Below are 14,358 nucleotides of genomic sequence, written 5' to 3'. Positions count from 1 at the left end.
AGGTGGGGCCCCAGTCTACATTTGGGCGGGGCCTCGGTCTGCATGTGGGCGGGGCCTCGGTCTGCATGTGGGCGGAGCCTCAGACAGACTAGTCAGCGTTTTGAATCGGTCAAGTTTATTTATATAGCCCTTAATCACAATCAACCTCCCCCACACAGAGCCGAGGAGACCCTCGGTAACATCCTGAAGAAGAAGGGATGGAGGTGAGAGAAACGTCTATTAACCAACCGTTCAAATAATGTTTCTTCAAATGATCATTTATTTATTCGTAGTCACACAACGACTTCCCTGAACTCTGAGCTTAGTGCTGGAATGGGAGCTTTCAATGTCCCAAACTAAAACATAACCTGACAACACTTGGATTTTCAGAGCATTTGTAACATGACCAGTATTAATAACTACAGCCAGCTCATGTCTGTCTGTCTGTCTGTCTGTCTGTCAGGAGGTCCAGCTATGTGGTGACCACCAAAATCTATTGGGGGGGACAGTAAGTACTGTGTGTGTGTGTGTGTGTGTGTGTGTGTGTGTGTGTGTGTGTCAGTGTGTACTCTGTGGATAATGTGTCTGTGCAGTGTGTGATGTGTGTCACATTGTGTGTCTTTCAGAGCGGAAACTGAACGCGGGTTGTCACGGAAACATATCATTGAAGGTAGTGCCCTTGAAACCTTTTGCTGTGACCTTCAACAAGCAAGGACTCCCGTTAAATGGGCTGACGCTGCGTGCGTGTGTGCATGTGCTGTGTGTGTGCGCGTGTGTGTGTGTGTGTGTCCGTCCGTCCGTCCGTCCAACCGTAGGTCTTCGAGGTTCACTGTCCAGGTTACAATTGGATTATGTCGACATCGTGTTTGCGAACCGCACGGACATCAACTCACCTATGGAAGGTACGAACAAACACACACACACACACACACACACACACAGGAGTCGGTTTGTGTTGAGATCGCTTCCTCGCTTTCCGGAAAAGCCGCCACTGCCGCACCCGGCCGGTTTCTCAATATATATATATATATTGTAGAAATATATATCTTTAACATGTTTTAATGTGTGTTTGCAGAGGTGGTGCGTGCAATGACCTTTGTGATCGAGCAGGGAATGGCCATGTACTGGGGGACATCCAGGTGGAACGTCATGGAGATCATGGTGAGAGAGAGAGAGGCGTGTACTAGTCAGGGCTCCTAACCCCCTGGCAGGGCGACCAACCCCCCCGCAGGGCGACCAGGTGGATCCCTCTGAAGGAGGTCATTTTGTGATAATTACCGTCTCTCTGCACATTATCCTGCTCATTACACGGCCACCTCGCAAACTATTCAGCCTCCAAAAAAAACCCCACCGTGCCCTCCACGTGAAGCAATTTACTGTTATTGATGTGAAATTGGACGTATCCAGCCGTCTTTTGACCGATCACAATGTAGTATTTTCCAGCGTGTACGTCTGCGTCTGCTCACGCTGTCACTGTGCGTCCACCAGGAGGCGTACTCCGTGGCCCGGCAGTTCAATCTGATCCCTCCCGTGTGTGAGCAGGCAGAGTATCACTACTTCCAGAGGGACAAGGTGGAGCTTCACCTGCCTGAACTCTACCACAAGATAGGTAACACACACACACACACACAGACGCACGCACGCACACATGCAAGCACACATACACACACACACACACACACACACACACACACACACACACACAGACTCACACACGCAAACATACAGACACACACAGACGCGCGCATGCATGTACACACACACGCATGTACACATGCACGTACACATACATACACACACACACCCATGTACACACACACAGATGCAAGCAAGCACCCCCACACACATATGCACATGCACACACCTGTGCACACACACACACACACACACACACACACACACACACACACACACACACAGACCCACGCATGCATTAACATACACACACACATGCATGCAGACACGCACACACACACACACACGCACGCATGCACGCACGCAACCACAGACACAATTGCACATGCACACACCTGTGCACACACGCACTCACATGCGCACCCGGAGACTCACATGCGCACACACACGCGCGCACACACACAAATGCGCATGCACGCACACAAACACAAACACGCAAATGCGTGCACGCCCGCACACACACGCAAGGTTCGAATTACGGGGGTGATTGAGGGGGCCCCACAAATTAAGACTTGGACCCTTCCAAAAGAGGTAAAAACAACAGGTCGTGGGGTCGGAACATTTATGAATCCTTCTTACCTGTAAATGTAAAGATTACAATATATCTCCCATGTTCATACCTGGAATAATCTTGCAATAGGATTTCAGACACACCTAAAGTGGACCGTACCATTTCGCTGAGCATCACGATCCACAGCTCAGATCAGAGCCATCTTCAGTCCAGACAAAGCAAATAAAAACAGTGTGTTTTTATTGTAGATTTATTTATTTTCCTCCGTTTTTTTAACTGAATGTTAGAAAGAAAACCCACTGTGCGTAACAGGGACACTCTCTCAGTCACACGTCTCTAAAACTATGGTTGATGGAGTGGAAGTAGATGTTGTTTTTATGTAGTCTTTGTGGTCAACACTTTGGGTATCATTTACTGAGCACTAGTTACATGTTGTTCCTTTGAAATGCTGCTTACTGTGAGTAACGCTCTGTTAATGTCTCTCTCTCACTCTCTCTCTCTCTTTCTCTCTCTCTCTCTCTCTCTCTCTTTCTTTTTCAGGTGTTGGAGCGATGACTTGGTCTCCATTAGCTTGTGGTTTGCTGACGGGAAAATATAACGAAGGTGTTCCAGAGAGTTCTAGAGCTGCAATGAAGGCACACACACACACACACACACACACACACACACACACACACACACACACACACACACACACACACACACACACACACAAGCAAAAATTGAGTAACTGTAGTCGAGCTTGAAAAAAGACTGCAAACAGTAACTCTTTTAAACTTTGCGTTTGTGTGTGTGTGTGTGTGTGTGTGTGTGTGTGTGTGTGTCTGTGTGTGTGTGTGTGTGTGTGTGTGTGTGTGCAGGGCTATGCATGGCTCAAAGAAAGACTTTGCAGCGATGAATGGAAGAAGCAGCTGGACAAGATCAGAGAGCTCCACCTGCTGGCCGACAGACTGAAATGCACCGCTGCCCAGCTGGCTATAGGTGTGTGTGTGTGTGTGTGTGTGTGTGTGTGTGTGTGTGTGTGTGTATGTGTGTGTGTGTGTGTATGTGTGTGTGTGTGTGTGTGTGTGTATGTGTGTGTGTGTGTGTTAAGAGGCCTGATGTGAGCAAAACATTGGTAACTTCAATAGTATTTGGTGTTATCATGCTAATGCTACTGTATAAAACTACAAAAATATACTATATGTCTGTCAATCTGTCTGTCTGTCCGTCTGTCGTTCAGCCTGGTGTCTTCGTAATGAAGGAGTGAGTTCGGTTCTTCTCGGAGTTTCAAACACAGAACAGTTACTGGAGAACCTCGGATCTCTCAGGGTCAGAACCTTTCTTTCCTCCTTTCGTTTGAAAAGAAAAAAGCACATTCCGTTGTTCTCAGGTAAAACTTAAAGCCTCCCTCCTCCCCCCTCCTCTCTGTCTCTCTCTCTTTTCAACTCTCACTCCCTCTTTCCATCCACCAGGTTTTATCTCAGTTGACTCCACCGCTCATCACAGAGATGGACACGTTGCTTGGCAACAAGCCACACAACAACAAGAGGGAGGCACGAACCTGAGGAGGAGAGGAGGACGGAAGGAGGAGTGAGGGAGGAGAGGAGGAGGAGGAGGAGAGGAGGAGGGAGGAGAGGAGGGAGGAGAGGAGGTGGGAGAGGAGGACGGGGGAGGAGAGGAGGTGGGAGAGGAGGAGAGGAGGGAGGAGAGGAGGCGGGAGAGGAGGAGGGAGGGAGGGAGGAGAATGAAGCCTTTTCCTCTTACCTCTTAAAACAGAAATGGTCGCAGTATCTAGAGGTTAAACATGTGACCTGTGATGTCATAATGCCTCGGAAAAGGCACTCTGACGTCAAGGTACAAGTGTCTGTGGCAGAGATGACCCCACCCGCACCTCCTTAATATGTCATTAAGATGTACATCATGAGATGTTTATTTACTCCATCGACGGCTGTAGAGGAGCTTTAACGACAGCATAGTACAGTACATATTATAAATTCTTTACAGGTTATAAACAGGCCTGCCAACTTTGGCCAACTGGCCGTATTATTATTATTATTATTATTATTATTATTATTATTATTATTATTATTATTATTATTATTATTATTATTATTATTATTTCTCTTACTATTACTATTATTATTATTATTATTATTATTATTATTTATTATTTATTATTATTATTATTATTATTGCATGCTTATTGCTACTTTGAATGTACAGAGAATAGCATACATAGGTATTCTACCCCTAGGATCTTTACTTATTTATTATTTACTATATTATATATAGCAAATAGTATAGTAAGTATAGTAGAGTGGATTGTATATTCTATCTATTTACTTCTACATTTATTTTCATTTAATTTTAATGATTTCATTTTAAATGTGAAGTGTTTGCCCCTGAAACTTATGTTGTGACCCCTTGCACAGATTTGATTTTTAATACTGATCGCATGCACACTCATAAACACATGAACACCCATGCGCACGTTCACACACACACACACACACACACACATTTCACATTACATGTTAAACACCTCCATATGGACACCACACACACACACAATCCATTTTACGATATATATATTAAATTTATATGTATATACACATAGATGTCCTGTGATTATATGTATATACTATACTGTGAAAAAATGAATAAAAGCTGTATTAAAAGGAAAAAAAAGGGGATATTGATTAATATTTCCACTAATCAAGCATCATGCAAGTCATGGATGCAGCACCTGATGAGCATAAAAAAGGCCTGAACAGTCTCGAAAAACGCAGAAAACACAAAATGTGTTTTATGCACAGGATAAGTAAAATCAGAATCAGAATCTGGCTTTATTGTGCAAGTATGCTTTCACGCACAAGGATTTTAACCACGGGTTTTCAGTCACTCAGTACGTACAGAACAAAAATAATTAATAAATAATGTAAATTAAAAAAAAAAAAAATAATTTTATATATGTACCATAAACACTAGTTATGATCACAATGAACAGTAATGACCCTAATTTACAATGTGTGCAGGTGGTCGTTCAGTTTGCTCTGATTATGGTCTGGTTGTATGGTCGCTGGCAGGCGGTGGAATATGACAGTGTGATTTAAAATTTGGAGGTTGTTTGTGCATTTCCTGTTTCATTGTTTTACAAGTGTCGCCACCCTGTTTGCACAAAACAAACCCTGAACCATGACCTCTGACCTGGGAGCCCCCCCCCCACCCCCCGAAACCAGAACCGAGTGGTACGGCACCGACGTGCTCGTGCCCGCGATCTCGGCCTCGTGATTGCGCTGACTCCGCGACGCGGCGTCCGCCGACGTGCTCGCTCCCGCGGAGTCACCTTGCGCGGTTTAACCCCCCCCCCCCCCCCACCGACACCGACGCCGAAGCTCACCCTCCCGGCCGCAGGTGACCCACGCTGCCCGGCTCGGACTGAAGGGTCTAAAAAAATAATAATAATGGCGGACTCCAAGCCCAAGACCTCCCCGAAGGCCGTCAAGTTCCTGTTCGGCGGCTTGGCCGGGTAGGTGCGGAACTCTCCGGGGCTAAGCTACTGATAGCGGTCACTGCGTCGGGCTAGCTTAGCCCGGGTCAACATCAGAACCACAGTGTTGTCGTTTGGCCAAGTTCATTCTCATACACCGGGAATTCGTCTTGGTAAAGGGGATGTGCATTGCTGCACAGATATTTAACATTAAAAAAAAAGCTTCACAGCCTTAAAAAATAGAACAAAATATACTAAAACATACACAATATACAACTTGAATCTTGAATGTACTCAATGCATAGGAGGCGGTATGGCTGCGAACATTGGCTGTGGGTAGTACATGTAAATATAGATGGATACTCCTCTTTAGGATTAATACATGTGTTTACTATAATACAGGTTTGGATAAACATGGATGGGTAGGTCTGAAATTATTGCACAATTACTGAAGTAGTACACTATCTGAAGTCCAGATCCTCCAGGGTCCGGTCCCGGTCCCGGTCCCAGCCTCCCCCCGGGGGAAAAGGTGATGTTTGTCGGCTCAGAGACCCGCAGAGGGCGGCGTGTGCTAGCATGACGCCGTCCGTCGGACCACCGAGTATTGATAAGAGACGCTTATCGATAGTCGGTGATCGTTGGATTTTGCCCTCCCCCTGGTGTCCCCCTTCTGTGTGTCTATTATTAGGCTGTTGTGGTGTTAGGACCCTTCACCAGCTCCTCAAGACGGACTGCGAGCTGGATAAACAGGGATTTCAGTTCTGCCCAAACCTCACTGATCAAAAAGTTGCAAATGTCATGTATAAATATGACATAGAGTATTTATATCTGCGTAGTCATGGGGCCGATGGACATAATTCATGACCATAAACACACCAGACAAGTTAAACTGAAACTGGAGTTTTTGTACGGTCGTTTAACGAGACGATAATTCGTGCATTTACATGTTTGTTTTTTTTTAGCGACGTTTACGTTAAAGGAATTTTAGGACGCTGTGGAAGAAGGTTGGATCATCAAACGGGGCTTTGTCCGTCTGGTGCTTTCTTTTCTTTTCCAGAAGACGACTTTCACTGAGCTGTGAAGACTCAACGTAGTGAATTCGATCAACCTTTAATGTGACACTTTCCAGAGCCTCGCCTCACTTCTCCCTCATCCTCTCCTGTAGTATTATTATAATTATTATTATTATTATTATTATAATTATATTTATTCGGGGTCCATACGGTGCAAAAAACACTAATGGAAAAACATACGTTTTTCCATTAGTGTTTATGGCTGTTTGAAATGGAAATGCTTCACATGTAATGTCATAAAAGTTTGATTTGTGTAATTACATGAACGTAACTACATTATGTTTATAAGTTCAGTATATTTCACTGCATTACACAAAAAAACCAAAATGTAACACGTGCCTAAAACGAATAAACCGGACCCTGTGTATCGATTATTTTGTGCCGCTGTTTGGAAAACTGTTTAATAAAACAATTATCCGACTTGTCTTGTTATTTCTTGTCCACATTTCCAAATTACTCTACTTTACAACCTACAAACATAATTAGGACTGTTAGCTCAGCTATTTAGAACTGCTATTTAAAACTGACCTATCTCATATGACACAAATGATGTCACTTTCGAAATTAAAATCAATACTTGACGTCTGTTAGAAATGGGAATGCTTCATATGTAATGTCGTGACAGCTTGATTGGTCGAATTACATGAACATAACTCCATGTTTGTAAGTTAAGTCAATTTTGATGCATTTCAGAAAAAAAACAAAATTGTAACATGTACCTTAAATGAATAAACTGGACCCCGTGTATTGCTGCCTGCAGTTATAATTATTATTGTTATTGACATTGTTGCTATGGTGACGGAAGGTTTTTATCTCCAAAAACAAAATGGTCATTATAAGTAACCTGTGACGGACAAAGCTTCATGCTCAACTTTGCCCTATGTGTTAAACCTCTCCCCATATACTTCACATATGTGTGTGTGTGTGTGTGTGTGTGTTGTATATTGTATATTAGAGATTGCACAATGGCACGTTTTCTTTTTCGATACAGATACTGCAATCTTGATTATCTGCCAATGCCAATCCAATGTTGTGATGAACCTTTAAATGAGCATATGGAAGCACTGCTTAAGATGGCCATCTAAAAGTACCAAACTGCCACTTTGGTAATACACAAAACAGCTAAGATGTTCCACTAAAGAAAAAACACAGAATTACCCCTTAATGTACAAATGTGCACTGTAGCTGTTTAAAATGACTGGCCAGCGGGTGTGTTTTAAGTCAATCTAAGATGAAAAGGAGAATCGTCGACACCACCTGCAAGGCGTAATTTCCCATGATGGATGAAATGATGGAAGAAAACAACTTGTGTGTATTTGTACGACGATGAAGCATCAACTGAAGTGTCATCTTTGTGTGTGCAGTATGGGGGCCACGGTGTTTGTCCAACCTCTGGACCTGGTGAAAAACAGGATGCAGCTCAGCGGTCAGGGTTCCAAAGCCAGAGAGTACAAGACCAGCTTCCACGCGTTGGCCTCCATCCTGCGGAATGAGGGAGTCGGTGGTATCTACACTGGGTAAGACGTATATAATATCCCGACGCGGCTGTGGTGGTTCTGTACTGTATGTAGCGTACTGTACCGCATACGGTGTCACTGTTCTGGGTTTGGTGTTACCGTATTGCTGCGCCGTACTGTTGTATACTGTGCTGTATATCTCACAAACACTACCTCACTTTATTCACATGCCACTTTAATGCACATATCTGTATATACATAATTAGCCGATCCCATATACATAAGCCTATCCCCTTATCTATTCTATTTAATTTTTATTTTATTTTATTCTATATATTTTGATTTTATTCTATAGTATTCGACTTGCATTACGTTTTAGGAATCAGTTAGTTGGTCAAGTAGAAATTCTTAGGTAGCTACTGTGTTCAGTCTAGGACATATTGTGTGTAATCACCGGGTGCGTTGCATTGACATTTCACTGCATATATGTATGAAAGTATGTATATGTACGTATGTGACGAATAAACCTCTTGAATCTTGAATCTTATAAGGCGTCTGTGCGTATAGAAATTCATGAAACGTTAAAGGGAGTTTTATGATCATACAAATTTGAATGCGATTGATATTTTGTGTGCGTGCAGTCTATCAGCGGGCCTGCTCCGTCAGGCCACGTACACAACCACTCGGTTAGGAATCTACACTATTCTGTTTGAGAAGATGACTGCGGCTGATGGAACTCCACCCAACTTCTTGATGAAGGTTAGAACACAAATAATGTCCTCACGTGTTGGTGGTTGTGTACTGCTCACAAAATGTCCTCATGTGATGGTGTGTATAGCACTGACATAATGTCCTCATGGGATGGTGTATATAGTGCTAACATAATGTCCTCATCTGATGGTGTATATAGTGCTAACATAGTGTCCTCATGTGATGGTGTATATAGTGCTGACATAATGTCCTCATGTGATGGTGTATATAGTGCCAACATAATGTCCTCATGTGATGGTGTGTGTAGTGCTAACATAATTTCCTCATGTGATGGTGTCTCCATAGGCACTGATCGGTATGACAGCGGGAGCCACTGGCGCTTTTGTAGGAACGCCAGCAGAGGTCGCCCTCATCAGGATGACAGCAGATGGACGGTCAGCGCGCACGCACACACACACACACACACACACACACACACACGATTAGCAATATTTGTAGCCGCTGAAGTTGAAATGTTGTTATTTAAAATTGTTACAATAACATTGAGCCTCTGACGTTGGAAGGTTTGATATTGACATATTAAATACTACACAGAGATCACATATTGTGATAAGGGATCTGTTAACCTGTGTGTGTGTGTGTGTGTGTGTGTGCGTGTGCGTGTGCGTGTGTGTGTGCGTGCGCGCAGGCTGCCTGTGGACCAGAGGAGAGGCTACACTAATGTCTTTAACGCTTTGCTGCGGATCAGCCGGGAGGAAGGTGTTGCAACACTGTGGAGGGTAAGGCTGTTAATTATTCACTGCCCATGTAGGATGTAGTATGTGTGTACTAATATTCATATATTGTTATTGGATTATGTCAGTGTACATCATGTAGTATTACGGTGTGTATTAATATTCATGTTTCGTTCTTGTATTATATCAGTGTATATCATGTAGTATTACGGTGTGTATTGATATTCATGTTTTGTTATTGTATTATATCAGTGTATATTATGTAGTATTACGGTGTCTATTATATTCATATTTTGTTATTGTACTATATCAGTGTATATCATGTATTATTACGGTGTGTATGAATATTCATGTTTTGTTATTGTATTATATCAGTGTATATCATGTATTATTACGGTGTGTATTAATATTCATGTTTTGTTATTGTATTATATCAGTGTATATCATGTGGTATTATGATGTGTATTAATATTCATGTTTTGTTATTGTATTATATCAGTGTATATCATGTGGTATTACGATGTGTATTAATATTCGTGTTTTGTTATTGTACTATATCAGTGTATATCATGTAGTATTATGGTGTGTTTCAGGGCTGTGTTCCCACCATGGCTCGTGCTGTGGTGGTCAACGCTGCTCAGCTGGCGTCATACTCCCAGTCCAAACAGGCTCTGCTGGACTCAGGTACTCATGGAACCATCAAGTCACTCGTGTGTTTATCTGCTTCTTATCAATTATCCCTCAACCTGTCTCTCTCTCTCTCTCTTGACCTGTCTCTCTCTCTCTCTCTCTCTCGCTCAGGTTACTTTGCAGATAATATTTTCTGTCACTTCTGTGCCAGTATGATCAGCGGCCTGGTTACCACGGCAGCATCAATGCCTGTCGACATTGTTAAGACCAGGTGATGAATGATATCCCATAATTCATAACCCCGACCCTTCACCCTATGAAGTATAAAGACATGAAGCGTTGTTTAGTTATCATTGACTGTCTTCCATGATGTGTTCAAGGCTCCTGGAGAAACGGGACTTTTCAGTTGCTTCGCTCGTCACTATAAAATTATAGTGTAAAAGCACATTTGTGATTCCCCTTCTTTACAATTACAATTTGTAATATCCAGTAAAATAAAAAACACCTTAATTGTTGGGTTTTTTTCCCGGGGGACGGTGCCTTCTGGTTTAATCTTGTCTCATGACAGAGAATGATCATTTAACGAGGGTCGGCTATATAATTTACCATCCTAGTCTGTCTCTCTAAATCTGTTTGTCTCTCCCCCTGTCTTTTTGTCTGTCTGGCTGTCTCTGTCTCGCTCGCTTGTGTGTTTGGCTCTCTGCCCGTCGCTCTCTCTGCTTTTCTCACCGTCTCTCTTTCTCTGCCTGTCTGTCTCTCAGGATTCAGAACATGAGGATGATAGACGGAAAGCCAGAGTATAAGAATGGCCTGGTAAGTTTGTTTTTACAATACAGAAGTAACTAAATCAGTGATTACACATGTAATTAACATGTTAAATACACAGTTAACACACAATGAACCATGGAATTCTGTCACAGTTCAAATATAAAGTATGAAATAAATACAAACACAAATGCAAAAACATGGGCTGGAGTAGATGGATCCTGGATTGGAGTGTAATGGTGGCAGACAAAGTCACTTAATTCGTTTAGAATGAAGTAGCAAACTTAAAAAAAACATATTCTCCATGAGGATGTTGAAACTTGATGAAGGTACGTTGTTAAATTGTCAAAATTTGACGATAACCACAAGATGTTGCTTATACATCGATCAGCCCCAACATTAGAACCACTGACAGGTGAAGTGAATAACATTGATCATCTGGTTCCAATGGCACCTGTGAAGGGGTGGGTATATATATATATATATATATATATATATATACACTGTTATATATTATTATTATATGAGGCAGCAAGTGAACAGTCAGTTGTTGAAGTTGATGTGTTGAAGCAGCGTAAGGATCTGAGCCTCTTGGACAAGGAGCACATTGTGATGCTCGACGCCTGGGTCAGAGCATCTCCAAAACCACAGGTCTTGTGGGTTGTTCCTGGTGTGCAGTGGTTAGTACCGACCAAAAGTGCTCCAAGGAAGGACGACCTGTGAACCGGCGACAGGGTCATGGACGCCTAAGGCTCATTAATGCATGTGGGGAGTGAATTCTAGCCCGTCTGGTTCGATCCCACAGTAGAGCTACTGTAGCACAAAGTGGTAAAAAAGTGAATGGTGCTATGATAGAAAGGTGTCAGAACACACAGTGCGTGGCAGCTTGCTGCGTATGGGAGCGGTCAGAGTGTCCATGCTGACCCCTGTCCACCACCCAAAGCACCTGCAATGGACACGTGAGCGTCAGAACTGAAACATGGAGCAATGAAAGAAGGTGGTGGTCTGATGAATCACGTTTTCTTCTACATCCTGTGGATGGGCGGGGTTAGGGTCCGATGGAGCGTCTGTGGGATGTGCTGGAGCAACAAGCTCCATCCATGGGGGCCACACCTCTCCACTTCCAGGACTTAAAGGATCTGCTGCGAACGTCTTGGTGCCAGATACCACAGGACACCTTCAGAGGTCTTGTGGAGGCCATGCCTCCATGGGTCACAGCCGTTTTGGCGTCACCAGGGGGAGCTTAAAATATTAGTTGTTTATTATCGGTGGTTTTAGTGCTGTGGCTGATCTGTGTAGCTAGCTTTACATTGAATCCGACAAATGACAAGAACTCACCGGAAGTCTCATGCGTTTCTATGGAGAGTTGGATTCAGCATGTGATAAGCTCAGCGCCTCTGCGCCGCAAGATTTCCGAATCCAATGAAGGCTGCGGATGGGTTATTATTTTTACAACTCTTGCAACAAATTTTGCCACTGTGACCGGAAGCCACTGGCCTTAAAACTAAGTGAAGAAGTTACATGTATAAAATAGCCGACCGTCGGATCGGTTTTCACATTCTGTGTAAATCCGGTCCTACGTGCAATAGCTGTAGCAACCGTGGGGTTGCTATGTCTGTAATGTCTGTTGTGACGTCACAACTCTCCCCCATGACGCTGGGGCACGTCCACGCGCGTGTGCCCGTGAGGACAGGTAAACGGTAAGAGGACGGTGGCAACGCAACCAAGGAGGAAATGCCAGCCGCCATGAAACCCCCCCAAAGCGGCGAAGGGGACGCGCGCACGCACGCTCCGAAGAGGCTGCAGCTCCGGCCTGGCCACGCGGACGCTAAGTTCTACCGGAGAAGCTCACAAGCAGGAAGCACCCAGCCCCTCCACCCGCCGTTCCGGGTCGAAGGAAGGGATATTGTTACGGCCACCTGACGGAGAGGAGGGGGAGCTCGTCGAGGAGAAGATGGAAGCAACATCTGAAGGGACGCCCATGTCGGGGTCCCTGGGCCCGGACGCGGCCCGGCCCATGAGCTTGGCCGCGGAGCTTCTCTTTGAGCCCCACGCGGCCTTCCGCCGGGTCTGGGCCGGACGCGCCTCCTGGAGGGGACCGGAGGCGGTTGAAGAGCGGGACGTGACAGTGAAAACTATCGGGAGGAAACGGAGGCAGAAAGACGGTGGAAGTGGCTGCATGGTCGCCAAACGGAGGGAGGACACGCTGCCGCCGGACTAGTGCAAACGGCAGTCACCGCCGAGATCAGGGCGACGCCCAAATCGAATCAACATGTTAAACACACAGTTAACAAACGTGTGATAAAAATGTTAAACATTAATGCACATCGCTTTTATGTATTTAACTGTTTATGGTGACTAGAAAAACAACGTTCTTCTCAAACACATTACCCAATGTCCTTCTCCCTCCACCTGCCTGTCTCCCCCCCCCACCCCCATCTCTCTCTCCCTCCACCCGTCTGTCTCTCCAGGAGGTGCTGGTGAGGGTGGTAGGTAAGGAAGGCTTCTTCTCGCTGTGGAAGGGCTTCACTCCGTACTACGCTCGCCTCGGTCCTCACACCGTCCTCACCTTCATCTTCCTCGAACAGATGAACAAGTTCTACAAGATCTACGTGCTGGACCGCTAGCGCACGCACACACACGCGCACACTTCTTAAATGTTAAACACCTCCACACACCACACCGCACCACACCGCACACAGCAGTGTTTAAAGTGAGAAAATCAATTTTGTAATGCAAAAGATGAATTATCATTTGTAATATACCTCTGATAGGGATGTGCTTGATTGAAAACTTGTTTGTACATTCGTGATAATCCCCCATCCCCGTCCCCTCTACACAAAGAATCATGGGATGGCTTGGTAACGAAGGTTACAGTTACAGACGCGGAGACGGGATTCAATAAAATGAACGTCAATCTGAGCCTTTAAACCCTGTACTGTTCTGTGTGTGTGTGTGTGTGTGTGTGTGTGTGTGTGTGTGTGTGTGTGTGTTTACTGCACTGCTTTATATCTTTTTAAAGCCATTGTTGGTCAGTGAATGTCCCAAGCACCAGTCCTGACCCTTTGCATGCGCCCATAATTATAATAATTCATCATTTGAATGATACTTTTTAAAAATATTTTGAGATCAGGCCCTGCTCTCTGGAATACACGCTTATTTGCATATTGAGCAAGGAAGTGCAATATGACCGCAAGAGGCTGAACAGCAGACAGTCGGCTACATCCCATAATGTATATTGAGCTCGCCGTTTCCCAAGAAAGCTCGAGGTATGATTAGATTTGATCACATTTGTAAAGCAACGTTAATCTCGTGACCAGGGTTTATGTTG

General features: G+C 44.3%; 2 protein-coding genes across 2 annotated transcripts in view; both read left to right on the top strand.

Moving 5' to 3' along the window:
- Positions 1-3,732, top strand: part of LOC307247432 (voltage-gated potassium channel subunit beta-2-like) — a gene marked incomplete at both ends in the record, with an annotated part of 10,679 nt that extends 6,947 nt beyond the window's left edge. Inside the window, 10 exons of the mRNA XM_080023585.1 lie at positions 159-203; positions 443-487; positions 606-649; positions 795-881; positions 1,055-1,140; positions 1,468-1,588; positions 2,726-2,820; positions 3,046-3,166; positions 3,408-3,496; positions 3,640-3,732. Of these exons, the coding sequence (XP_079879711.1) occupies positions 159-203; positions 443-487; positions 606-649; positions 795-881; positions 1,055-1,140; positions 1,468-1,588; positions 2,726-2,820; positions 3,046-3,166; positions 3,408-3,496; positions 3,640-3,732 (826 nt within the window). The remainder of the gene's footprint in view (positions 1-158; positions 204-442; positions 488-605; positions 650-794; positions 882-1,054; positions 1,141-1,467; positions 1,589-2,725; positions 2,821-3,045; positions 3,167-3,407; positions 3,497-3,639) is intronic.
- Positions 3,733-5,522: 1,790 nt separating this feature from the next.
- On the top strand, positions 5,523-13,958 carry slc25a11 (solute carrier family 25 member 11). Its single transcript, XM_080023754.1, has 9 exons — positions 5,523-5,696; positions 8,095-8,247; positions 8,829-8,946; positions 9,244-9,332; positions 9,587-9,677; positions 10,226-10,316; positions 10,434-10,533; positions 11,024-11,075; positions 13,499-13,958. Exons 1-9 carry the CDS (start codon positions 5,632-5,634, stop codon positions 13,652-13,654), a joined length of 915 nt encoding a protein of 304 aa, XP_079879880.1. The 5' UTR covers positions 5,523-5,631; the 3' UTR covers positions 13,655-13,958.
- Positions 13,959-14,358: the final 400 nt, after the last annotated feature.

Source organism: Zeus faber, assembly GCF_960531495.2.
Source record: "Zeus faber genome assembly, chromosome: 22".
Taxonomy (NCBI): domain Eukaryota; kingdom Metazoa; phylum Chordata; class Actinopteri; order Zeiformes; family Zeidae; genus Zeus; species Zeus faber.
The sequence above is the reverse complement of the archived record's forward strand: the minus strand, read 5'-3'. Positions and strand labels throughout refer to the sequence as shown.